Genomic DNA, 25,280 nt, shown 5'->3' on the forward strand with positions numbered 1-25,280 from the left:
CATCCCACTCGCTCCTGGCCTTGTTGACTCCCTTGTCCTCAGCCTCGAAGAGCTTTAAGTCTCTGAGCCTCCCAGTTTTTTGGGAGGCCTCCAACAATTTTGGGCCACCCCGACAAGACTCCTCTGTGTTGAGCCTCCCACCTTTTTATTGGCTTCCTGTGGTTTCAGGCATCCTAATCTTTTGGGGCTCTGCTTACCCCTCCCCAACCCCTGGGCCTCGCACACACACTCATGGGTCTCCCACTGTGAGTCTCCCCTCCCACTGGGGCTCTCCCTCTGTGGGCTGCTGTTCCCTGCGCCTTTTGGCCTGGGCCTCAGAACTGCATGGACCTGCATGAGCCTCTCCCAGTCTCTGCCCCTCACTGGGCCTCCACTCTGAGCCTTGTCCGCAAATACGAGTATCTCTGTATTTCTATATATATATATTGCTCTACATACCTGTATTTGTATTTGCCTAAAAGCTGTTGGGAAGCTGCGTGGCAGGCAGCTGGGTTCATGGCAGAGCTTTGCCTCCTGTCAGCAACTGTTCTGCAAAGGGGTTCTAAGGCTTTGGGTTGTGGAGCTGCTTTGGGAATGGGGAGAGCCCTGCCCTGTCCTCAGGGCACGGAGCTGAGGGGCTGCCAGCAACTCCAGCTCATGCCACTGAGCCCTCTGTGACCACATCAAGGACTCGCTGTGGTGGGTTTTTTTTGGTTTTGTGGGGGTTTTTTTGTTTTAATAAAAAAGAGGTTTAGCAAAGCATTAAATAACTGTAAAACTAATCTTTGTGAAATCATCACCTTTTGAAGGTGGGTGTTCTGAAGCAGGAGGCAATCCTGACTCCATACGGTTTCTATTTAATGGACAACACAGGGTTGGCTGAACTAAGTAACCATGGTGATGAAAGGTGGTAATACGGAGAAGTATACAGGCCCATGAGGAACAGGGGAAGGGTTGCTTCTGTAGGACCAGTGTCTGCTGCATTAAGTCTTAGCACAGCATAGGATAGATACAATGAAAGGGCTTCAGGCTTGAGGTTAACATGGCAGAGCTGGTGGGGAGCGTTAGAAAAGATGCTGGAGTAAATCAGAGTGACTGAGTAACTGAAGCAGAGTAGCAGAATCTATACTACAGAGTCTCTTACTTTAAACCTAAGTTATCTTTTCTGAAAGTCCCTATGTAGCATGTATACTGCACATTCAGACTTTGAAAAGTGCCTTGAGCCCAGTCCCTGACTTTCAGTTATATTTTTTGTGTTCCAAATGTGGATGGAGTAGTATGGTATAATTCTGTTCTGTTGTTTTCTAAATAAATGGGATATAACAAAAATTAGAAAAATCACTTATTTGTGTACTGAAAAATGAATGACTAGAATCTAAGAAATTGTGTGTTTGCGCTACCTGTGATTTTTAGTTAAATACAGCTTGACAGCTCAAAAAATACTTAACTTTCTCCTGGATATTGATGTTTTTCATCTGTGTCAAAATGGAGTGGTATCAGCCCATCATGGAAGGCAGAGCAGGGCACTATCTGCACTATTTCTGAAATGCTTGTCTTTCTGTATTATAGTTGCAGTATTTCAAACAGAATTTGATATATAATCCCTAAGCAGTTCAAAACCAGCAACAAGTTATTTCTTTCTGCCCATAGTGAGTAGTGGTTTCAATTTAAGGAAGATGCTGGATTAGGCTATTTCCAGCAGCAGACCAGCTGAGACACTTTGAGTCGTGAAGGAGAATTCAGGCCAGGCAGCAAACAGAATGCCTAGGACCTCCCGATAAAGCAGGGGGGCAGGTGAAACAGGGCTCTTGAGTTCTGCTGGATACAGGTTCATCTTGCTTTTTTGGGGGGTCTAATTTCTTTTTTCACTTTTTAGTTATACACTGCTTTTGTGACTATTCTGTTGCAAGGCTTGTTTACTAGGATACTTCTCCCTGCCCGCCCCCCCCCCCCCCCAACACAGGCAATATCTGAACTCATTGTGGCTTCCATTTATGAAGATATTTCCAAGATGATGACAGTTTACTATTCAGTGATAGTATTGACCTCATGACTGCTTGCATCATGAAGATCACTAGAGAAAGGAGACCTATAGAAATATATCTTTTTGGTGGAAATGAAGCTATGATTTTTATTATTAGTTTGTTAGGGAAACTTTGAGCTTGTGGAAGGTGACTGGTTGCATGTGTTTGCTTAATTGTTTAGGAGGGGGAGAGATGACAGCGTGGCTTCTGCCTGTTTGTAGTATCTATAAATCCCAGTTTGAACTGAGAGGGCCAGTGCTGAATCTTCTCTTGCTGTTCATTCAGTCTGTGCCTTATTAGTTGGGTTTGCCAGCAAGGGAGTGTCATCTTTTCTGTGTTCATTTGTCTTGCACTGGGAGAAAGGAAAGCGGTGTATATGGGAGCTTGCTCCAAGTCCTGTTTTGAATCTTATACCTGGGCTGCAGAGCTTCTTTATTGTTGGCCTCTCATATTTAAGTGAATGCAGTTTTTGTTTAAAACATACAGTTATTTAGTTAAATTGCATGTTGTCTGACCATATGGTTCATACAAGTGGGACACAGCTGTTCAAGTGGGTTTTTTTCCTCTTAATCTAATGGGGTTTTAATTTGACATGACTGTGACTCTACAGGAGGTGGAGTTAGACCCCCTCAGTTTATACAGTATGTTGTTAGCTAGAGGAAACAGCTGATACTGGTACCAGAACGTATCAGCTGCATCTACAGGTGGCTTGGTTGGCTTTCTCCTTTCTGTATACTAAAGTTTGCTCGAGACTTCAACTTGTACATCTACAGTGTGAAAGACTTAAACAAGCTCATTCTTGCCTGACTATCATACCTGCTGAAAACATTTTAAGCTTTTACCCATAGACTTAGTCTGGTAGTCTGGTGAAGATGTGGAAAAGATCCATTTCCTCATAAAGCTGTCACACTAGTTAATAGTTAATATAGTTGTATAATAGCAGTATGTATAATAATATAGCATGTATAATAATGAAAGCCCCCATTCAGTGTGAACCTGTTCTAACTTTGCTCTGTATGAGATTCCTTTCTTTGGTTTTTTTATTGCTGTCCATGCTCTCAGCTTTGTGTTTACATCATGCTGTTAAGTGTATTTGATATGATCATAATCCTGCTTCCCTAGGTTATGTCAGAAATGCATAGGCACTCCATGATTGCTTGGCATGTGTGTCAATGGTGCTGTTGCACTGCAGGAACACGGTGACTTAAGCGTCCAAGCTGCATCAGCCAGCTTAGGACATGCTTGTGTGTCATGTAATACGATCAGTCATCTTCCCCTGTAGTTTGGTGCTCTGTCCATCTCTGGAATCTTTCTCAGAACAGGATAACTGCTTTCTGACAAAGATGGCAAGTAAAACCTCCACTGATTGACGTGTTTCTGTACCCTCACGATAAGTTGCAGCTATCTGTTACTCCCTGCCTGTTAAGAAGCAAATGTATACAGCTGCTTTGTCCTATGCCTGGCAAGGCTGGCTAGTTCTATTTGTGACTCCAGATAAGAGCTGATTAAAAACCAAAGAGGTGAAAATGATGTGGCCTGTCCCAGAGAAGGTGAGCTTTGTCTGGCCTCCTGATAGGCAAAGAATCTCAGGCAGTCAGCAGCTGACTGGGAGCTGCAGTTAACAGGGGAAAGATGGAAAGAGGAGGGATAAGAGACACTGAGGGAGTGAAGCTCCAGCAGCACTGTTTAGAGCAGCTGTCTTGGGCTGGTTTATAACAAAGTCATTTACCTTGCTAAGGCGTGACACTTGCGTGTTACAAGTTTCATTGCATTCTGTATTACCTTCTGTTGTAATACCTAAGTCTTAATTTCTGTCTTAGCAGGAGTACACTACTCTTACCATACCAAATTGTTATTGGTTACCAGGCAATGGAAGCAGCAGGCTGAGAGGAGAGGGGGTTAGAGGAGTACGTTGGAGGGAGAACAGGCTGAGATGGAGACCTCATTGGTTTACTTTTTGTCTTTAATAAGCATTAACATTAACAAGAATTCATTAGTAGCTTATAAAGAAATAAAAAGTTTTTCTTGTAAGCCTCTATGTACATGAATAACTTATCTGGGAAAACGAAGATTGCAGTGTCTGTTATGTATGCAAATGTATGCGGGATCAGGCCCTGAATTATGATGTGCATGAGCAGAGGTTTTAAAATCTCTATTTAAATTGTGATCTGATACAAATGATAATTTCCCATCATTTTCAGTTGATTAAAGTTCGTTTTACCCTGCTGCATGTACTAGGAGAGGAAACTTTGAGGCTAGCAAAATTGCTGTAATAAGATTTTATTATTAAGCCTGTGAATCATCTTCTGGGTTAGAGGGAAATGCTGGTTTCAATGCAGTGTATTGCTTAACAGAACAAGCTTTGAGTTTCATAGTAACAATGTAAAAGTTTACATAGCTTGATTTTGGTACATGTAGAGATTGGTTGCATTATTTTAAGACGGTAAAGTAGTATTTGTAGTAGGAGTATTTCAAAGATTCAATGTCCCTGTTCTTGATGTTGAATATAAATTGGAAAACGTAGTTAGCATCCATATGGTAGCCTAAACTAAAATAAAAAAAAATCTCATAAATAACAGTCCTACCATGAGAATATGGATGGTGTCCTAAAGTTTTCTAGTCCTCACTATGTGGTATAAATGTCTGTAATTTTATTAGGCTATGTCAGGTGGAAATGTTTTACTGTGTATGAATGTTTTACATGCTATAGTGATACCAGATACCAAAAGGCAATTACCAGCTAATAGTCTTGCTAATTATAAGGCAAAGCCAAGTATTGGCATACAGGAAACATTCCACAAACCTGGAGTATCCCACAGAGAATAAATGTTTAACTTACATTAAAACATTGTTATAAATCAGCATAAAGCAGTTTCTTAATTGTGGAACAAATGTGCTAGTTTTCCTCTTTTGAGTTTGATGCCTTTCAAGCTTGTTTAGGAACGCCCCCATCTATAGGTATTTCCAGAATCCTCTGTGATATGTTTAGGTTCCAGGCACAAGTCTGTTTCTTTTATGCGGTAACTTTTGTGAGGCTACATTAACTGTAGTTCAGTGAGCTTGACATGGAAGGGGGAGGGTTCCTAAGTTTAGATTTTGAGATGCTCGCTAATCTTTGACTTTGAACTGGATCTTCCTCCCTTGAAGGACTGGGCAGAAGTTAGGGTCATGTAAGCAGACACTGTATCAACAGGCTGGAATGTGTTTTAAATCACTAGTTCTTTGACCTTTGATCTGTCATCAGATTCCTTCGATGGTGGCAGGAGGAGGCTGTTGGGTAGTTAGTGCTATTAATAGTTTGGTGTCAGTGGATGTAAAGTTTAAATATGAGGACATTCTTGTAGTAGATATCCAGTGTAGTGTTTGAAAAGACCTCTGCATTTCCACAAATATTTCTGAAACAAAGATGGATCTGTGGACACGGTAACATAACTGGTGGATAGAATGTGCTCCTTTCTGAGCATCTGGAAATTATACAAGGTCCCTTGAAGCTCTGGATCACTGAACCAAAGAGCCTTCTTTATCTAAAAGCTCTCCAGGCTTATAATTCTCTTTCAGTACACGATGGTTCTGCTTGCCAGCTTGTGAACTCCCTTTTCAGCTTGGTTATTGAAACAGCCCTTAACATCATCAAGTCTTTTGATTTTTCTCAGGTGTTTGTATTTTCATTTTTTTCCTAAACCTGAGTGTCTCAGCTTTCATTTAACGAAAAGGGCATTTCTAGTCATTAAAATGTAAAACATTGAAAAAATATGAGCCTGAAAAGCTCTAACAGCAGAATACAAATAAAAAGGACAGAAGTGTTACAGTATCCTGGTTTGGATGGTCAATTCAGGACTTTGGGAATCTGACTCAAGATCTTGAAGGACTGCAACTATGCATCCTTCATCCATGGTAGAAGGTCCCATGGAAGGGAGTAAGGAAGAGGTTTTAAGGGTGACAATGGAAGAGAAGTACTTGTTGCTGAAGAGATTAGTAAACAAATCAAGTGAAAAAGCAAAAAGGGGGGCATAGTGTTTATCTGTATGCACAGGTGGACCTCATGAGGGCCAGCAAGAACATGTTTAAGGCAGCAATCAAGTTTGAACAGTTTAGAAAATCCAGGGAGCAATGGATTCTGCCCTTCCTGGGAAGCTAACGGAGGTTAAAATCTCTGCCATGACAGGAAATGGGATTCAGTTGTGAATTCATGCATTCAGGTAGCTTGGTAGGAAAACAAGCCTCAGTGGCAGCTGGGAGAGTAACTGCCATTTCTGTATCTGCATTTCTCAGCTGCTGTGTCTGGAAGGCTGTTCTTTTTCTTGCAGCGATTTTTATGTGTATTTCATTTCAGGTTCAGGTAAGGGCCTGGGAAGTTTGCTCTCAGATAGGCTGTTTTCCTGCAGAACAACCGTAACCCTCCCATAACCTGTAAGCAGCAGGGAGAGCTCTGTCTCATTAGTGCAATTTGGGATGTAGCCTTTGGGATAGCAATGGGCTGTTTCAGGACTGCAGCAGATTTTAAACTATATCCAATGTGTTGGCAGTGAAAGCTACCAGTCATCCTCCACACTTGTGGAAAACAGTCTCTGTGAGAATTCCTTGAGGGATCCCTTGCTCCCTGCTGAAGAAGCAACGGTGAGTGATGTGACTGTGAACTTTGATAGCAGGGCTCAGACTATACTTATAGTTCTACCTCACACTGTTCTCGGATCCTCTGACCCTTTTCTGCCCTTCCATTTGTTTTCAGTAGCAATGTCCTATTGTATTCAGGCCTTTTTTTCCAAATTATTTTTTCAATTTTCATATAAAACACTGAATTGTTAATTTTTGGTTTAGGTGTTTACAGGAAAAAAATCCCAAGCAGTTTCATCCCATTCTGAAATGGATCCTTGTTTTGCTCTTGGAGTTTTAATGTTATTAGTGACATGATCTTCGTTCATTTGAGCCTGAGGTCTCTTTCAGTGACCAAGCACTTGACAGGAAATGAAATTAATTGCACTACTTGGCTGATCTTGATGAATGCTGACAGATGTCATGTCAGATTTTAACAAGCTACTGGATCCCTTTTGAAAGTAGAGGGTCAGCAGGATGCTTTACAGGTGCTTGATGAGTGGGGCAGAGCATCCTTACGAGAATATGGAAGGTTGCTTAAGTTTGTTGTCAATCCTTCCTTTGTCTGGCTTAGGTAAGGTTTGGGTTTGTTCTATTCTTAAACCCTTGGTTTGCTTATTTATAGTCTTTTTTAGAGAGATCTCTCATCTTGATAATTACATCCAAGCTATCCCAGGCTAAACTTTGATATTTTTCCACTAATTGCATTTTCTTCAAGGTTCATTTCCCACAGACTCATAAATGACTTTGATCTCCACCTATTGCTTGGCTTAATGTGAAAGGTGTTTTAAATGGTTGAATGATTCTTGAATACCTTCATGGATGTTTCAGCTGGGAAGCTGTCACATTGCTACATTGGATACAGCTGTTGTTTGCTTGCTATTTAAGCTCAGGTATTAGCTATTGTCTGTTAGATTGCTGGAAAGACTGAAATGCATGTCAGGTGTGGACATGGAAGTTTTCCTGTGCAGTATTGTTTGTATCTCCAGTATTGAGGAGAAAACCAAAGCAAGCTGACCTTGCAGGACTAAAGGCAGTGTCATGGCATTGATTGGGAAGTTAAGGCAAAACTCTGAGCTTATCCAGAACTCGGTCATCACTAGGGATTTCAGTTGAGTGAATGCTTGCACTAAATGTTTGGAGGTTTTGCTCAAGTATCCCACTGAGAATTACATGTCATAATGACAGTGGCACTCATAGTCTTGCAGGCAGGATGTTTGAAATGGACAGTCAAGGTTTTTCAAGGGAAGAGGAGAAGGGCCTGGCTGGAGGCCAAGGAATGCTTCTCATGGGGATCCCAGACCAGTTTAAGAGAAGGGGAGAAATGCAGTCTCATCTTTTGCTCAGGAGGTATTTTAGCTGCTAGACCTTTCTTCCAGCTGGTGACTAGATAATGAAGCAGATTTTAACATCACCTGTATTTGTTCCATGTACATAAAGCTCTTTTGACTTCCCAGGGTTGTTTCTGAAGTCAGTCTGTTGAAAAGAGAAGAGATTCCAAAGCCACTGGGAATGCTGGACACCGTTCCAAACAGCTTGGATCAAAATGCATAGTCTCATCAGTGTATGGCAAAAAACCCCCTCCAGTAACAGGAATGTAACAGTTACTAGGATCTCAGTTACAGCTTTGGCAAAAAGCTGTATGCTATTTCTTAATGGTGCCTTGTGCACCATCTTTCTGCAATGATAGCACTGCAGCATGGTTTCTGAGATTTACCATTCTCATGGGGTTTTCTGATGATACTTTGTCATTCATTCATTCATTAACTTATTCCTTCAATAAAAGTGTTGAGAAGAGGAATAAAACAAAGGCAGAGAAAGACTTAGTTTATTTGAAATGTGGAAACTTTAAACTTTAATGAGAACGTGAACCTTGCTGTCATCAATACAGGATTTGTTAAGCTCTAAGGCAAAAAAAACACCCAACAAAAAACCAACCCAGATTTTTCCTGTATATTTGTTTAGATGTAGGTGATAAACTGAAACATTGACAAATTCCTTTCTGCCTTCAAACAAGAAGTCCATTATGTCCTAAGGAATAAACGTTAGATGAATATTATCCTGCTTGAGAACAGCCCCATTATTCTACGAAACTTAAAAATACAAGAAAGAAATAAAACCCCAACAGGAAATTGAATTTGCACCTTATTTAATGCATGGTGACAAAGCAGATCATTAGACTTCTCTTAATGAATAGCATTCACGTCTGCAAAGTGAGATGTGTAGTCATAGAGTTTGCTTGTGTGGTTTTGTTTCTTCAGTGTTGAAGTCATTTTTACTTAACATCAACGTTGAGTTATTTTACTAAGGGCCTGTTTTTTCAGCTCACTGACAATAACCCTATGGAAATCCTACATAATGCTCAGTAGGATCAAATCCTCTTCCATTTTGAAAAAATCTGAGCTCTTCATTTTCATCGTCTCTGTTAAAGCTTGGAAGTGACTTAGCTTAAGAATAGTCCTGGTGCCTTGGAGATCACAGGCAACTGGGTAGCTCTTGAGCATCTGTATTTTGTCATAATAGCCCAGGCTTGCATACACAGACCTTGTAGCTTTGAGAGCTGACAGCAGCATCGACAGTATCTCTGATCTTTTTGTGTTCCAAGGTTGCATAACAGTAGCTCCAGAGAGGAGTTCAAGAGAGAAAAAGCTAGCAGGTTGGTGTTTTCCATGCAGTGGGAGGCAGAACGCTATTCCAGGTTATTCCATTCACAAGATAGGCGGGATCGTCTGTTTGGAATATGAAATTCTTTGATATACAGACTGAGAAAAAAGCTGAGTTCTTTCAGGAGCTGTTGAAGATTATGGTTTTCTTTTTTCATTTAAAGAAAAAAGCTGATTTTTTAATTTATTTTTTTTTTTTGTCCCTACACTTGTGGTACCTCAGGGAATAGAAATGCTCCCCAGTGTCTCCTGTTGCAGAAGTTCTGGTCATGTAAAACAATCTCTTCCATCCTATTGAGCAGGAAGAGTCTTGAGGAAATGTTATTCTCCTGTAGAACTATTTCCATGTGATGTATGTTTACAGAATACCTCTTGCTTTTTGCATTCTCAAACATGGTTTTTGCATTGCTATTGGCTCCACAAAGTAATTCTTTCAAAGTTGTTTTCCCCAGCAGTATAGGAAAAAACAGAACACAAATTGATGTTTCCTATAAACTGTCATCATTTTGGTATTAATTTTTCTTTGATGACATGATACTTGTATTGCAGCAATTGCCTAGATCGCCCTATTAGGATTTATTGTACATACGTAGTTATCACAGCTGGTCTAGCTTTATAATAAAAATAATCAAAATTCATCCATCTTTTTCTGTGGTATTTCTACAGTGGTCATAAATATCTGTGCTAAGGCAATATGTTTAAACTTGAGGGAATTTGTTGTCATATCCACGACTTATGCACAGTTGCAAAAAAGGAGGGGAAAAAAAGCTGTTAAAATCCCTTCCTTGTTTGCACATGGCATTGTACACCAAGTGTGGATACAGTCATGTTCATCCTTTCTGATTTTGATCTCTGACTCAAAGTGAAAGCAGCCGACTGGAACAGCATTTTTCCAACCATGGGTGTTAACAGTCTGGGTGACCCTTATTTTGCCCATGTAGCTTAAAGCTGTGATTAGTGATAGGAACACATGTACTAAATTGACTGCAAAAATCCGTTGTAATGTGAGGTTGCCAGGACTTGTCTTTAATTCTTGCAGATTGGTGTGTGCTTCCTGCTGTGAGTATGCCAAAGATGATGAATCTGCTGGTGGTTCACATCAGAAGCAGTTCTGCTTGTGTCTGAATTCATGATTGCCAGCATGAGAGAATTTAACTCACTCTGAGTTATTGACAAAAAGAATAAGAAAGGGGACTTGATAAAGAAAAGGGCAGTAGAGGGATCTTCTTTTTAATAATAGTAATTACATTCTTTAAAAGACTTGCCAAGTAATTTTATACCCCACTTTCATTGTTAGGCTTCAATTCCTGTGGCCATGCAAAAGGGATAAAGCTTAATAATTGTGAGTGTGTGGACCCTTTCTTTCAAAGTTTGTAGTGGTTTTTGCAAGCAATGATCTGCCACAGACCTCTGTACAGTACTGGATTAAGCTGGATTTTCAGAAGAAGCTAGTATAGTGGTTGCATTGAAAGTTACTTCTCATCATTCTACCTTATTAGGCCCATTGCCCAGGCAGGTAAAGAGGGCCGTAATGACTAAACACGTTTTTGAAAAGGTGACTCATTGGTAGAACTGGGGACCATAGTAAAGAGCCAGAGAGTTCATATATGCAGCTTCTGATGCAGAACCAGAAGCATGCCAAGTGCTTTCAGCTTAAAGCTGAAATTTATCTAGACCTGGATGTCAAAGCTACAAGCTAAATGACAAACTGTAATTTAAGAAATTGCATAGACACATGAGTATTCCATAGCTCGTTATGAAGTTTAGCAGCTTCTGAAGCATCTAGTATTGACCACTCCATGACAATACTCCGGTTCATACACTGTAACTACAGGATCTAACAGTCTCAGTGCTGAAGTAATCCCTAACAACTTTTAGACACTGAAGTAGAATTCTCGGTTACTCCGTGACTTAACTGTAAGGAATTGTAAGGCTCCACCAAAGGTAACTTAGAAAAGCAAAGCTATTGCAAGTGGGCTTAGGTTTCACCTCTGAACCACCAGTGGAAAATGATGAGATGGTTCCCGACTCAGGAAGGGTCTAAGGTGATGTGGTGTAGAGGTCACCAGTATTTTCTGCCTTAGTGGTTGCATGGTATTATACCAGTAGTTTGAAAATAATATTTTAAACAAAATGGAGATCAGTAGAAGAAAACAAAACGGAGGAATGAAAGAGGGCTGTTTTTTTGGAGGTGTACCTGAAAACCAGCTTGGAGCATTTTAAAGCATTATAATAGAGCTTAACAGTAGTTCTCTGTAATTCTCTTAAGTCACTGATAATTGAGTTTTGGTTGCTTGTGGATTTAATGCCGCCATGAAATGTAGTTTGTTTGCACATGGTATATTAACACTGTTCTATGCAGAAATGTGAGACTGGAAAAATGCTAGTATACTGCTTTAATTCTAAGCTGCATTTTAATCATTCTGTTTATTGTTACTCTATTAATTATTGTTACAGTAATAGTCATTAGACCTTTGGAGCTTGGCAACAGGCAAACAGAATTTGCAATCCCTGCCCCAAACACCTTGTAATTTTAATTTTCAAGGCAGGTAGTTAATAAGATATTACCCCATCATAACAGGGGAGAGAACGAATGGTGTGCACAATATCATGCTTGGAATTTGTGGCAGAAGGATGAATTGAACCCAGTTCCTCTGATAATCTTCCTGCATTTCATATTGTCATTTTTCAAGGACTTTGTAACTGCAGGGACCTAGAATACTGCTTACATTTTTTTCTTAATAATCAGAATTTATGTTATATGATATTTCTGATATTTGATCCGAACGTACTTGAATGTTATGAAGAGTGATGAGATGGAATTACTTGCAGAGTGAGAGTTAAGCTAGCATCCTGGGCTGCTGTGAAGAGTAGTTTCTCATAATGAATTACACGGAGCAATATACAGAGGAGCAGGAGTGGCTGAAACCAAAATGCCTGGGAGCACCCATATATATATATTTGTCTAAGAATTCATCTAGCAGCCCCTATTTATGCTTTCTCACTGAGAATAAAGAGGAATTTTTAAAGCTTGCATGAAGCAAGTAATATTTTTGGTGCTACTGTGGGATGTTAAATAGGTAGGTTTAAGTCCTTTGTTCAACCCAAGCTAAAGCTCAAGTGCGAAATTCAGTCTCCTATCTCCCATGGCATTTTCTCTTCATAGGATTTGGCTGTTAACAGGATGGATTGCTTTCTGTCTCCTGTCTCTCTTTCTTAAAGCAGAACAAGCACCTGATTGTAATGTGTTTCGGTTTGGGTGAATAAGCATTGTGGAAAAATGCCAAATCACTGAAATCCTTGACTGATTCTTCACCCTCTTACTGATACAATTATTTTTCCGCAATAAGGTTGTATGTGGCCACAAGTCTATATCCAAATATTAGAGTTGTTTATCTAATCCATGATGTACAGGGAGTATAGTATATAAAAGACTAACACAAGACCAATGCAGATCAGGCACTCAAGGGTAATAGCAGTTCTTAGGGCATAAATTTGTTCAGAACACAGGTGGGGAATACTTGTCCTATTGGCTTTATTCAGTGTCCGATATACTGTTTTATAGTTTGACTGTATATATCATGAAGTGTATATGGTGGAGGTGTAGCTAGATTTTTAATGCTTGATTGTCTCTTCACTGCCACTTACTCCCAGTATTTATGTCTAAATTAATACTGTAAAATCACCCTGAACATTTCAAAGGTGATACTTTTTAAAGCAAAACAAAAAGTATTGCTGCAGCAATGGTGAAGCAGGTCAGTGTGATCTGGGAACTGGAGGAGTTAATCAAAACCATACAACATACGTAAAATATTCATTGTTTCATAAAGAATCAGCACCTTGAAAGCTTTTTAAAGCACATGGTTGCAGGAAAAATGTATGCTGGTGCATAAAATAACAAAATCTGTCCTGTTTATGGAATCATTTATCTTCTTCTGCTCATCTTCAGTCCCAGAAGGGAAAGCAAGTTTGCATTGGTACAGATAACTCTGATAACGTGATTAACAGGATGATGTGAGGTAACCAAGGTCTTGGCAAGGACCAAGTACATGAAAGCTATGATGATGTAAGATTGCTCTAAAGAAGGTCTTTATTACAAGCTGTCTTGTAGCCAGAGAATACCAACCATCTTCTGGGATGTCCAGGCATGTAGTAACAGGAGGAGAAAGTAGAAGTCTGATAGAAGGGAGAAAGACCACCAGGGTCCTCCAATTTGTCAGCAGCATCGACTGTTGCTGACATCCTTAGCAGGTATATTTTTCCAATATATTTGTGTGTTTTGTTTTTTCTTTCAGTGTGTGGCTGTGACTTGGCACAAGGAGGCTTTTTCATTAAGAATGGGGAATATCTTTGCACCTTGGATTACCAGCGCATGTATGGTACCCGCTGCAATGGTTGTGGGGAGTTCGTGGAAGGAGAAGTAGTGACAGCTCTGGGAAAAACTTACCATCCAAGCTGCTTTGCCTGTACTGTTTGCAAGTAAGTTATCCCTTTCAATTACCATGGTGTGAACCCACTACAAGGAAAACAGGGAGAAAGGTGTCACCCTGAGATACAAAACTCAAGACATTTCTCTTTGGGGAGCATTTGGTTGGAAAATATCTGCTGCAAGTCTGACTTTGAGGGTCTTCAAAATACCACTCAGTAACAGCTTGTCTGTTACATATAGTTCCCTGTTGCAGAAAGCTACTGTCACAGATGAAAGGATTAAGTATCAGGCTTACATATTGAGATAATGGACATGGGTTGAGTTGAGTTCAGGTGATCAGCCCAGCTTAATGGGAGAAATGAGATAAAGCAAAATTCAGGATGCTACAATAGTCATTTCGGCTATAAGGACAGCTGAAAAATTGAAAATATACTGGAGACTCATTTTCACATCATGTAAGAAGACATGGCTTTCGGAAACTGTGATCCTCCTCTTCTTCCCAAATACTGTTTCTGTGCCCAGTAAGAGAACCAGTCTTCAGTTTTACACGAAATAAAAAGAAGTTAGCTAAGACTGTGTGGACGGGACAAAAGGTGGCATTTAAACTTATTTTTGTTTAAACTCTCACTAAGGTATTAATACACAATTTAGACTACTGGGCAAAACTTCCACATGCTCTCATAGCCCATTCATTTGCACAGTTCTATACTTGAAAATCTCAGTTGAGCTTTACAGCTTAAACTTGATGCAAAGACCCTGCACATACTGTTCTTTACTGGCTGGCTCTAGCACTGAGACTATGCTAGAATTTAGGCTGTCTTAGCAGATACGTTACTGCTATGGTGATCAGTATAACATTTTGGATATGCTAGGGGAAATAAAGCTTCTGCAGGTCTTCATAGGAGTGGTACATTTTTATAGTAGTAAAAATAATCTTCTAGACATAAAGTGGAAGTGATATAATGATTCTACAACTTAACTAAGTTAGAATTAAGATGAGCATCAAGTGGTTCATTTCTAGAGTTCTGAGCCCTGGAAGTAAAAAGAAAGTTTTCTTAAGTTTCAGTGTAATGTCTGAGGTACGCAGTTAGAGATGTAGGTAGATTTCATAGAAAGGGAGAACCCAAAAGAATGGGGCCTGTTCCTTTGTAGTCTGGAAGAGAAGTAGGACAGTAGAGTTCCCCAGAAGTCAGAACCTGGCAGCAATCGAATTGTCTGAAACTTAATAAAGGAGGATGACATGAACAAGAAAGGCAAGAATGTACGTTCTGAGACAGTACCTTGTTGGAGATTCCATCATATGATGTGTCTGACAGACTTGCAAGGTGTTACCCTAACCTTTCATAGCTGTCTCTGATGAGTAGTCCAAGTACTTTGTCCTAGAGCCTGGTACGCTTTTTAAGATCTTTTCTAATGAAAGTATTTTGATTGGTCTTCCATTTGGTTTTAAGTAGTGTGTGAATTTACTGCATATTGGTAATCATATGATGTGTATGTTTCAGTTTTATTTCCCAAGGACAGTGTGAAAGTAGATGATACAGTATGAAACATGCATCAGTTTTCTGTACGTTGATTTACATCAATCTTTTTATGTTGAATGAACAAAATAGGAGTTACTGGAGTAGATTAATGGAATGCTGTGTTGCTGCTGGTTTATATATGGCCCAGTTAGGAATGGCAATGGAAAGGAAACTAGAACAATGCCTTAAACGTTTTGTGGAAACAAGCAGATGTTCATTTGTTAAGCACAGTTTTGGAGTGAGGTGTGGTGTGGGGGGTCTGTACTCAGCAGCTAAAGCTGCTTACTAAAGATTTGGATTTGCTGAACCTTCTTATTTTAGTGAAATCCTCATACAAAATGTTGTTCGTCCTCTGTTTCATACACCAAATAAGAGTTAACAGCAATGTCAACTTCTGCCTAACACACATTCTTAACATTTTATTTGGATCAGCAAATAATATCAAACTTCCATAGCCTTTACATTTCTCCTAACACCATCTGCACAGTTAGCAATTACAGTAGTGTTTCTGTAATGTAGATACCTATTGTAAATCTTCAAAGAGTGAATGTGGGTAACATTTGATATTTTTTTGCAAATGACTACATCTGCTGTAATACATATCATTGCTGAATACAGATGATATTAGTGTATTTATGCGTGACTAGCTCCACATTTCTTCACTAGCCTCAAGACCAATTCCAGTTCTTCCTTTTGAGTTCTCTTTTGTACCATTTGCTGTCCACAACATCATGCTGAGACCATCACAAATGTAGCTGTTGTGTCTAAGCAGATTTCACTGTCGTCTCCTCTTTAGATGAAGTGTGCTTGATAACTTTTTTAAACCAAAATACAAGTCTAACCTCTGCTCTGTTTGCATCTACAGATTGTATTTCTTGCAGTGCCTGGCTTTGCCAAGGCCACATTGCAGAAACAATTTGACCTCCGTTTCTGTAAAATATTGATTGCACTGGGGGAAGGCAGCAAACTTAAGATATATGGAACAGAGGAAAATTTCTGGCGTAACCTTTGCTAAAACACACTTTTCTCTTTAACTCTCCAGGCGTCCATTTCCACCGGGCGATCGGGTTACCTTTAATGGAAGGGACTGTCTCTGTCAGATGTGTGCTCAGCCAATGTCCTCCAGTCCAAAAGAACTGTCTGCCTCGAGCAGTAAGTATGCCATCTTCCGGCTGAAGCCTCTCACTTTCCCAGGCTCGTCAACATTTGGTTGAAATGAACTTAATACAATCATTCATATTTGTTATTTTTTTTTTTCACCTTTAGAAATGTAAACTATCTCTGTGAACCATCTTTTTTCTTTTTCTTTTCCTACCCCCCCCCCCCCCCCCCCCAAAAGTGCCTGGTACTACAGGTGGGAAGACATTTACACATTTCAATATGTGTAAGATATTTTCAAAATGACTTTTCCCCAATGACTGGATTTTTTAAATGGCTGATTTTTCTTTTACAGGCACTGGAAAAATATCTAATTGATGAAATCTGAGGTTTCAGAGTTGATAGATTCTGGTTTTTTTTCATGTATAATTGCACAGGTTTAACTATTCAAAAGAGGACAAAGTCAAAGGAAATTAATTTTCTTCTACTATTTAACTTTGATTTAATTAAATTAGCCTTTAAAAGGACTATCACCAGGATTATGATTCCAGTAGACTGCTACTGCAATGATACTGTGATTAGAACCTCAAGAAACCATTGTAAAAAAGAGAGAAAGCAAGTAGAGGGGAAAGAGAGGAAATGAAGAAAGTTTGGGAGGGAAGTTAACTTGGTTTGCTATTGGGTTTTAATGCTTTTAAAAGATAATTTGTAAATTACTGATATTAATCTCTGCCTCTGGTAGTTACTTTTGTAAGTCTTTGGGGATTTCTGATTCTTTCTCTGACTGCTGGATTGTATTCAGCACTCCAAGCTGTAGTGACTTACCCAATACAGTTGTATAATCCAAAAAGGCTGCAGATTTCCTTGTGACACTAGGCAGTTTTCCACCAATGTTGGTTTCCTTCAGGGAGACACTCTGCATTTTGTACTGGTACTTGGCTTTGAGATCCTAGGATTACAAAGTGCAATGTAAAAGCAAAGCAGGATAATATTTGTGCTCAGTGGATGAGTCAGGTGAATCTCAGGTTATCTGATTCGCCTGAGAATATGTAATCAGACACTTAGTAAAATGGAAAATGAGAGACTTTTTTTTGTTGTTGTTGTTATCATGCCTTTCTGTCAAGTGATACTTTTCCAGTGTAACTGTAGATTGGGAGCTGAAAATGCATAGGCCTAATCAGATAAGGAAGAGTTTAGGAACCTGAAAAAAGCCTTACAAGATTTACAAACCAACAAAGAAATGTGCGAGGAACTTCAAACACCCACAGTCCTTTTGAGACAAAGGAATGGTGTCCAAGTTGTATTTGAGTTACTGATATTTAGGAGGCATAATTGGCAAGGAACAGCAAGGCATAGGGATCTTGGATAGTACTGAGGTTTTTCTAAATGTGTCACAGCAGTGGTTCGCAAACAGCTAGTGTTCAATAATAGAAGTATCTGGGTCACACTACATCTGGTTTATAGAAGGTGACACGCTTATCCAGCAGTGTGGCTGCTTCCCAGATACATGACTCCAGGTGCCAAAACGTCTCCTAGCAAATGATAGGTTCCAGTTGTCTGATAGCAGGTGAAGGAGCTGGAGAGTCACTTCCTGACAGCCCCAAGTCTCTGCTCAAGTTGCTTCTTGGTTTCCATACTGAAGACATAGGTAGCAAGGATTGTAAAACAATCTTTCCTCCTACTTAAGATGTGATTGATTTTTTTTTTTTTAATCACAATTGGGTCCTGCTGACCAGACTGCTTTATTAGTACACACAGCAAGAGAGCTCCTGCTCTTGACAGCTTAGAGTGCACTACTTCAAAATCTTCAAGTACCTGCCACTGTGCATCTTGTTCTTTTATGAACAAAGACTTGTAGAAAGATATAGTGTAGAGTTTCTGGTCATTTCAGAGCAAAACTCTCCAAAACAGGACAAAAGTGAAACCACCATGTGTTTATAGCTTCAGAAAAACTCAATTAAAAAAAAAAACAACTCAATTAATACTAATGAACCATCCTCTGTCTTCAAAGATTTGCCAGCTGCTGCTTTAGCTTTGTGCAAAAATTGACTTAGGTATGGAGAAGTCTTTCTTGCTGACACTGAAGAGTAAATTTTAATTAGCGTGAACTGTTCCAGATTGTTTCAGCCAGCAGGAAAGACATGTAAGCAGACACACTAGATTTTTCTAATGCATTGCCCTTATTTGAAAGGATGCATTTTTTAACACAACTTCTTTTAGAAGAGATGCACATTCATACTACGCACCTCTTCTACATCCTATATTGCTGTCAGTTTCCCCTGATTGCTTCCAAGTAGGTTATTAGAGGAGGCTTATCCTTAAAGTAAAGGAAATTGGAAGTGAGGAAATTCAATTGACTGAAAGTGTATCAGGTTTGAATTGGTTTATGTAATGTGAAAGGAAGCCTTCTATCCACTAGAATGTCTGCATTCATGCCATTTTCTGAGATCTGTTACTTCACAGGCTTATTTGACAGCATTGATGATTTCAAGGAAAATCGAAAGTCTCTAAATACAGGGGTTAATATCTTGAATAACATGAACCTGAATATTGTTACACTCATTTATAATGCACACCAAGGAAAATCAGGAGGAAAAATACTGAATAATTAATATTTATTTTTTGCTTAATATTAGTTGGGTCCATGACACTTATTTATGTTGTTAATATATTTCTTTTGCTGCACATGTATTGCCTGGAATAATTATAGCTATTTTCCAGAAGAACCATTTCAGTGATTCCTTTTTTATTCTAGCTTTCTAAGACACTCTTTTTCACTATACAGATGCTATAGAGTAAGCATAATTCATAATTTAGTCAACCCTATTTCTTAGACACTGCTAGATGTACACGGTGCACTAACTTTGGGATTTTCATTCATTCAGCAGGAAATCTAATACCTAAATATGTGCAAGCAACTTTGCAGACAAATGAAATGGGTGTTGTTCATCTTTGTTATTGTTTTATTTCATATGATAGCTTGATAAATGAGGTGTGATCTGTAAGGCAAAATGATGCAGAGCAGCACAGAAGCAGGGGACAGCTAGACAACACTGACTAAAAGTGTTCATGGCTTCGATAGTTCAGGGGTTTCAAGGTTCTGACAAAGACAGGTAGTTACTTTCTTTGGGGCTCGGTAAAGGAGTAACGCAAGTAATTTATCCTGGTATTTACTATTTATGTTTTAAACTGTGTCCAGGTTTTGTGTACAACATCATGATTATCTGGTTTGTACTGTCTTCAGCTCTTCCTGCTCTCTACTGTGTTACAGCTACATGCAAACACACCTGTGTTTGTTATGGTCCATATTGTCTTTCCAGAAAAGCAGTTGTGCAGGCATCTATTATTTCTAAATTTTAGGCAAGACTGCAACTTGTGTGTTTGGTTATTTGGTGGTGGGTGCCCTGTTTCTCTCCCCTTCCCCTCCGTTTTATCTTCTTTTAATAACATCTGCTGTATTGTACCTCTGTCCCATAGATGACAGCCTCATTTCACTGTCCCTCAGCATTTTGTATCTCCTATTCAGTGGACTGTTTTTGAAAACCACCTTCAAAAATCTGCAAATTACATTTTTTTTCCTAATTTCATGCTGTCTTTTAGAGTGAAAAAAGTCATAGCTGAAGTCAAACTTCTGATTTTTGTTGTTGCTGTTGTTGTTACTGTTATTTTCTGTTGTTTGGGGATTCATGGTTTATTGTTTTCATGTTGTCAGAGGAGTGAATTACTGGTTACTTCCCTTGGACCTGGAAATTCTGCGTGTAGGCTTTCTGTTTTTTTCATACGTGTTTTATGTATCAGGGTAGGTACTTAAATTTCAAGGGTCTGTTCTCTACCAACAAAATGAAAAAATAATGCTGCCCAAGTTTACATGTTTTGCGGTTGTAAAGCAAAATGAAGATGGTACGGTGCTTAGATGATGCAGTCCTTAGTACTGTACTACTGCCCGAGTCTTACCTGTTGGTGCTAAAGTCACAAAAATTAGAAAGTTTGTGTGTTTTTTACTTGTGTAAGGAGAAATTCAAGAACCTGAAGTCTGCCTAAATCTTTGTCCTTCAGCCGTGTTAAGGTTAGGTACCTTTGAAAGAGTAGGATGAGCTTTATAATATTCTTTCCAGCCCCTGGCATCTCAAACTATTTTATTTTTGTAGCAGCCAAATGAGTAGCGACTGAGGGTGCATGTTCTCCATTTCTGCTAGCACTAGCGTGTGAAGCAGAGGCAAGTAGGCTGACCACGTTGACAAGCTTACCCTCTTTGATACTTCTACATTAGGGCATTTTAGCAGTGAATTCTCACCAAGGCAGCTAGTAAGTGAACTGATGCAAGCATTTGAAGATAAAAATCCCTAGTTTAGTCAGACCTTCATTTTTAAAAAGTACCACACTGGCTTGTGTTTCTTCTTGAAGAGGTGTCATGAAAAGTATAGCTGAGAGCAGAGCAGCCACAGACAGATGCCCCACACTCAGGGGTAAGCACGTGAGGTGTTGCCAGCAGTCTGCACTGGTGGAGCTCAAACCAGCCATCTTGGGGCTCAGGGCTCATCTCTGAAATTCTCAAGAGACTACGTGTCTTTGAACACAGTTCAATACATTTCCCTCTTGCTCAAGTAGAGATTTTTCTGTTAGGCATTCCACTTAAGTAATAAGAATATTATGTTAGTTCTCCACCAGAGGTTGGGCCCTGTCTCAGCCGGTTCCTTGTATGGGTGCTGGTAAAGAAGTTTTAGTTATTTCTGATGACCTTTTTGCTGAAAGGTTGGATCATTTTAGCGATGTACATGAACTAATTAAGAAATTGCATTTCAAATAAAAGGAGGGCTTTCTAGATGAATAGGAAAAAACTCCCCATCCAAAAGACGCTGAAGCGTTACAATCCCCTAGCAAGAGTTTTCATTTTAAAAATTAATCATATTTTTAAATGATGATGGAGACTTTCAGTTTCCTCTTCTTCAGTGAAATAGATACTTGTGTCCTGTATATGCCAAGATACCCAGTGAGGATACTGTCTGAAAAGAAGCATGAGGGTAAGCTATTTCAACTCCCCTTTCTTTGTAACAGACTCTCCTGTGAGTTAAGAGCATTACAGTACAGCCAAGATGTGGACCAGAGTTTTCAAAATGGCCAGTGTTACATATGCATAAATAATCTTCGGTGCAGCTGTTCCCCGACCAGCCGGCATCCACGTGGAGATTTCACAATACTGTTTTGTATGTTTGTCCTTGTCTGTTTTGCACATTATGTTCTGGTTCAAAGAATCCAAGTTCTCTGGGACAAATGCTTTCATGCCTATCAGTAGAGCCTGACAGAGTTGGATCCTGGCTCACAACTGGGGATCTTAGCTCTACTGTGATATAAATAATAAACTTAACGCTCTATTAACTTGTGGGAGAAAGATATCTTTGTTAATTATTCAATAGCCTTATCATCTTCAAATAAGATGCAGTCAGTAAAGCTCCTAGTAAATATCTGAAATTTCCAACAAGGTTTCTGGTAATGTGGAATTAGAGCAAAGCCAACATACCTTACCTCTTAAAGAAGAAAGGGGCAGGAAAAAATGGGAATTATCTTCTGCCTCACTACCCAGAAAGAGGGGTGGGGGTGGGGGGGGTGGGAAGTGAGGTTGTTTTTTAAACAATGAAGCATCAGAATGGAGAGGAAACAAATTTACTTGCAGTCCTCCTTTAAAGACTCTCTAATTTGTAATGCAGTTTTATATTCGGGACAAAACTGACTGTTCATTAGAAAACAATATAGGTGATTGTTGCCAGTATACAGAAATAACATCTGAGCTGATTTATAGGCATCACAAACTGCTTCATTAGAAATTAGCTGAGTGATAAAATGGTTGCAAAATTCCTTTTAATTGTAGTTCTCATGAAAAGTCTGCAGCTAAGATTTGTGAATGTTTAGCCACTTTTTACTCAGTTTTTATTGTTTTGTTCTTTATCCTTTTTTTCCTGAGCTGTCTGAAAACTCCTTCAAGTCCATTGGGAATACTTAAATAAGTGAGGTGGATGAGCTTGGCTGACTGTAAGCAAGCTATCTGCAATGATTTTTGGCCTTAAAGTGTTTTAAGCAACATCCAACACATGATTTTGAGCTCATTCTTAGGAAATACCATACAATTCCACTCTGTGTGTCAAAGCTACATAGTGTATAGGTATTGTACAAATACGTGGCCCAGATGTGGATAGGCTTTGTGTGTCAGACACGGAGCCTGTTTTTTTGCCTTAAAGGATACACACTCACAACATAGTGCATACCCCAGGGAACTTAGGATCAACAATTTTGGGTTTGAACATGCATTTTTTTAAATGTATTTTTTGAAATCCTGTGTATAATTTGGAACCTTAAATGTTGAATATTTTTTGTGTGCTATAACACAAAGATTTTGTTTCATAATTGCTGGCTCATCTGCTAAAGATACAGAAACACTCACATACCTTTGTGGCATTAAAGCCTGCATACCTGTGTTTAGGTACTGAAGATTCAGTTGAGGATTTTGGGGGCTTGACAGAAGGGTGTCTTGATGTGCTTTGACTATTTGATGTAGTCCTATATCTCTTTTTTTGATTTAGCGTAGAATAAAAATGTACCACAGACATGATTGATTTCAAACACTGTGATTTGAGTCACTGATTTTAATCATGGTTTACCTAATAACGCAGGAAACCTTGATTAGAATAACTTTAACCTTGTTTTACGTTTAGATTTTAAATTGTAAAAGGCTAATTGATAAGCATGAGGATACTCCATATCTGTACACATTTACTTAAGCTAATATAGGTTCTGCATAAATTCATCATATTCTTTAACATCTTTATTTTGCCCTCATGGCTACTTTTGCTCATGATTTATGTCAAGCTCTATTTGAATGGAAATTGAAATTTAATTGGAATGCATAAAATAGCATTATGAATTTTTTTAAATTTCAGAAACTTATTAAAATCTGCTAGACACACAAAGAAAGTAAATACATTAAAATATATTTTAATTTTGGAACTGTTGATCTGTCGAGGGTCTGTAGCTTAAAAAACTATTTACTTTGGATCACTGTGTCCTTTAAGATTTTAAATGTGGCAGATCTTACCATCCCGATTTTGTTCATATATAGGAAAAGGAAAGCAAGTTTCTTCTTTGTGTTTTCACTAGGATCTTTAACTTTGATTTAATTAAAATTTTTAATTCTGATTTTTAAATGAAGTCCTTTATTTTTAAATGTCAGTATTTAATTCACCTGACTTCAACCTAAATTTGATTGTAATAACCTTGCAGGGCAATTACATTTGTGACAATATATTGAGCATACAGAGGATCTAAGATTTTACCCTGCCCCCCTTTTTAAGAATAAAATAAGCTAATCAGCATGTGTGAAATGATACAAAATTTAGAGAAATTATGCAAACCCAAGCACAGTTCCTTTCTGGCAAGGCCATTAGATTACACCTAAGAATATGCAGCTATTCCCCTGATAAATCCTTCCAATGACACTGGCCCATTTTTGTGATTACTCCAAGATTTACTCTTTTGAAGAATGTTTGCAAATTTTGAGGCGTTTTCGTAATTTGAATTGCTTTCTTGGATGAATTTTAGTCCTTGCTTATGTTTCATAACAATGGCTGAATTGGTCAAGTAGCCTCCATTTACTCAGCTATTTCTTATTTTACAATTATTTTTCACTGCTGCTTTATAAATTGCCTTCGATCCTTCTCTGGAAGTTTACAAAGCAGTGTTACAGAGTAACTTTTGGGTGATAGAGACAAAGCAGTAACTGTACTGAGACTATAGTTGTGGCAGAGCAGAAAGTTACTGATTTATGAGTTTTCTATCAGAAAATGTTCCTTCACAAGAATTAATGGTTTTCAGGAATGTGTTTTCAGTCCAGTTTGCCAATTCTGTTCTATAACTTCTGTGATACATATAAATTGGTCAGAAACAATTGTGAATAGACTATACAAATGTACTAAATAAGTATCAGTTCTTATTTCTATAAGCATAACCCCACCCTGAACTTGGAAGTCAAAACATACCCGTCTCCTTAGCTTTTACCAGAGAAGTACTAATCAACAGGTTATTCCAATGAAAGTTCTGGGGGAAGTGCAGGGAATTGCTCAGTAAAGGGTGTTGCGTGAGAAGGCATCACTAGCTTGGAAAATACAACTATAGGGAGAGATCCTCAGAGCTAAGAGTATTTGCGAATTGTCATGTTCAGAAAGGCTGCCAGGTAGGAAGTCAGGAATCAGATCTCACTTAAAAGGAATGTAAAAAGTGAATTAGTTGTTAGCTAGACTGTAGTTTGCCACGGGTTATCAGGGCATAAAAACCTTCCTAAAAGTTGTCATCTGTTTCATTCCTATCGCTGGAGGTTGTATCCTGTAGAAATTGCTTGTTTTCCAAAAGTAGCAACTGAAAATTACCCAAAATAGTCTGCAGATGAAGAGACACAATGTGCTATCCATGAGCTGGGTATTAAACAGTGAAGCTCGTTCGCTGACTAAGCAGTTCACTTGGGGTACTAGGAGTTGGAATTGTGAACTTGTATTCAGCTGGAGCTATCAGGGTACTGAAGTGTGGTAAAAGAAATAACAGGGTAAAGACTTGCCTCAGCTGAGGTATACCTGCCTGTGGTTTATCCTTCAGCGTAGTTTTACAGTTGGGACTCTGGGGGTGCTGAGCTGCGGGGGAAAATTCATCTTTACCTTTCTTTCGCAGAACAATTAAAAACTCTTCCCTTAGTTTGTAGCACATCTGCTCTTTCTTCTTCCTCCTGTTTCATTCAACCTTTGGTTTTCAGTTCAAACCCCTGTATAAAGGGTTTGGTTGATGTTACAGAAGACCAACTTGGTGGTATGTTGCTTGCAGGGAGAATTTGCAGGAGTACGAGGTTAAAATATCAATTGGTTTGGCCTCCTTTGGGAAGGAGGCGTGGAAAGAAGGGAAATACAGTTTACTTTTCCCGTGTAGAAGACTAACACAA

General features: G+C 39.0%; 1 protein-coding gene across 2 annotated transcripts in view; it reads left to right on the forward strand.

Moving 5' to 3' along the window:
- Positions 1 to 25,280, forward strand: part of ABLIM1 (actin binding LIM protein 1) — a 143,575-nt gene that overhangs the window by 34,419 nt on the left and 83,876 nt on the right. For both annotated transcript variants that reach the window (XM_055719883.1, XM_027812088.2), the window contains exons 3-4: positions 13,555 to 13,738; positions 16,251 to 16,360. In XM_055719883.1, coding sequence (XP_055575858.1) covers positions 13,555 to 13,738; positions 16,251 to 16,360 — 294 coding nt within the window. The remainder of the gene's footprint in view (positions 1 to 13,554; positions 13,739 to 16,250; positions 16,361 to 25,280) is intronic.

This window comes from Falco cherrug, chromosome 9 (genome assembly GCF_023634085.1).
Source record: "Falco cherrug isolate bFalChe1 chromosome 9, bFalChe1.pri, whole genome shotgun sequence".
NCBI classification, from domain to species: domain Eukaryota; kingdom Metazoa; phylum Chordata; class Aves; order Falconiformes; family Falconidae; genus Falco; species Falco cherrug.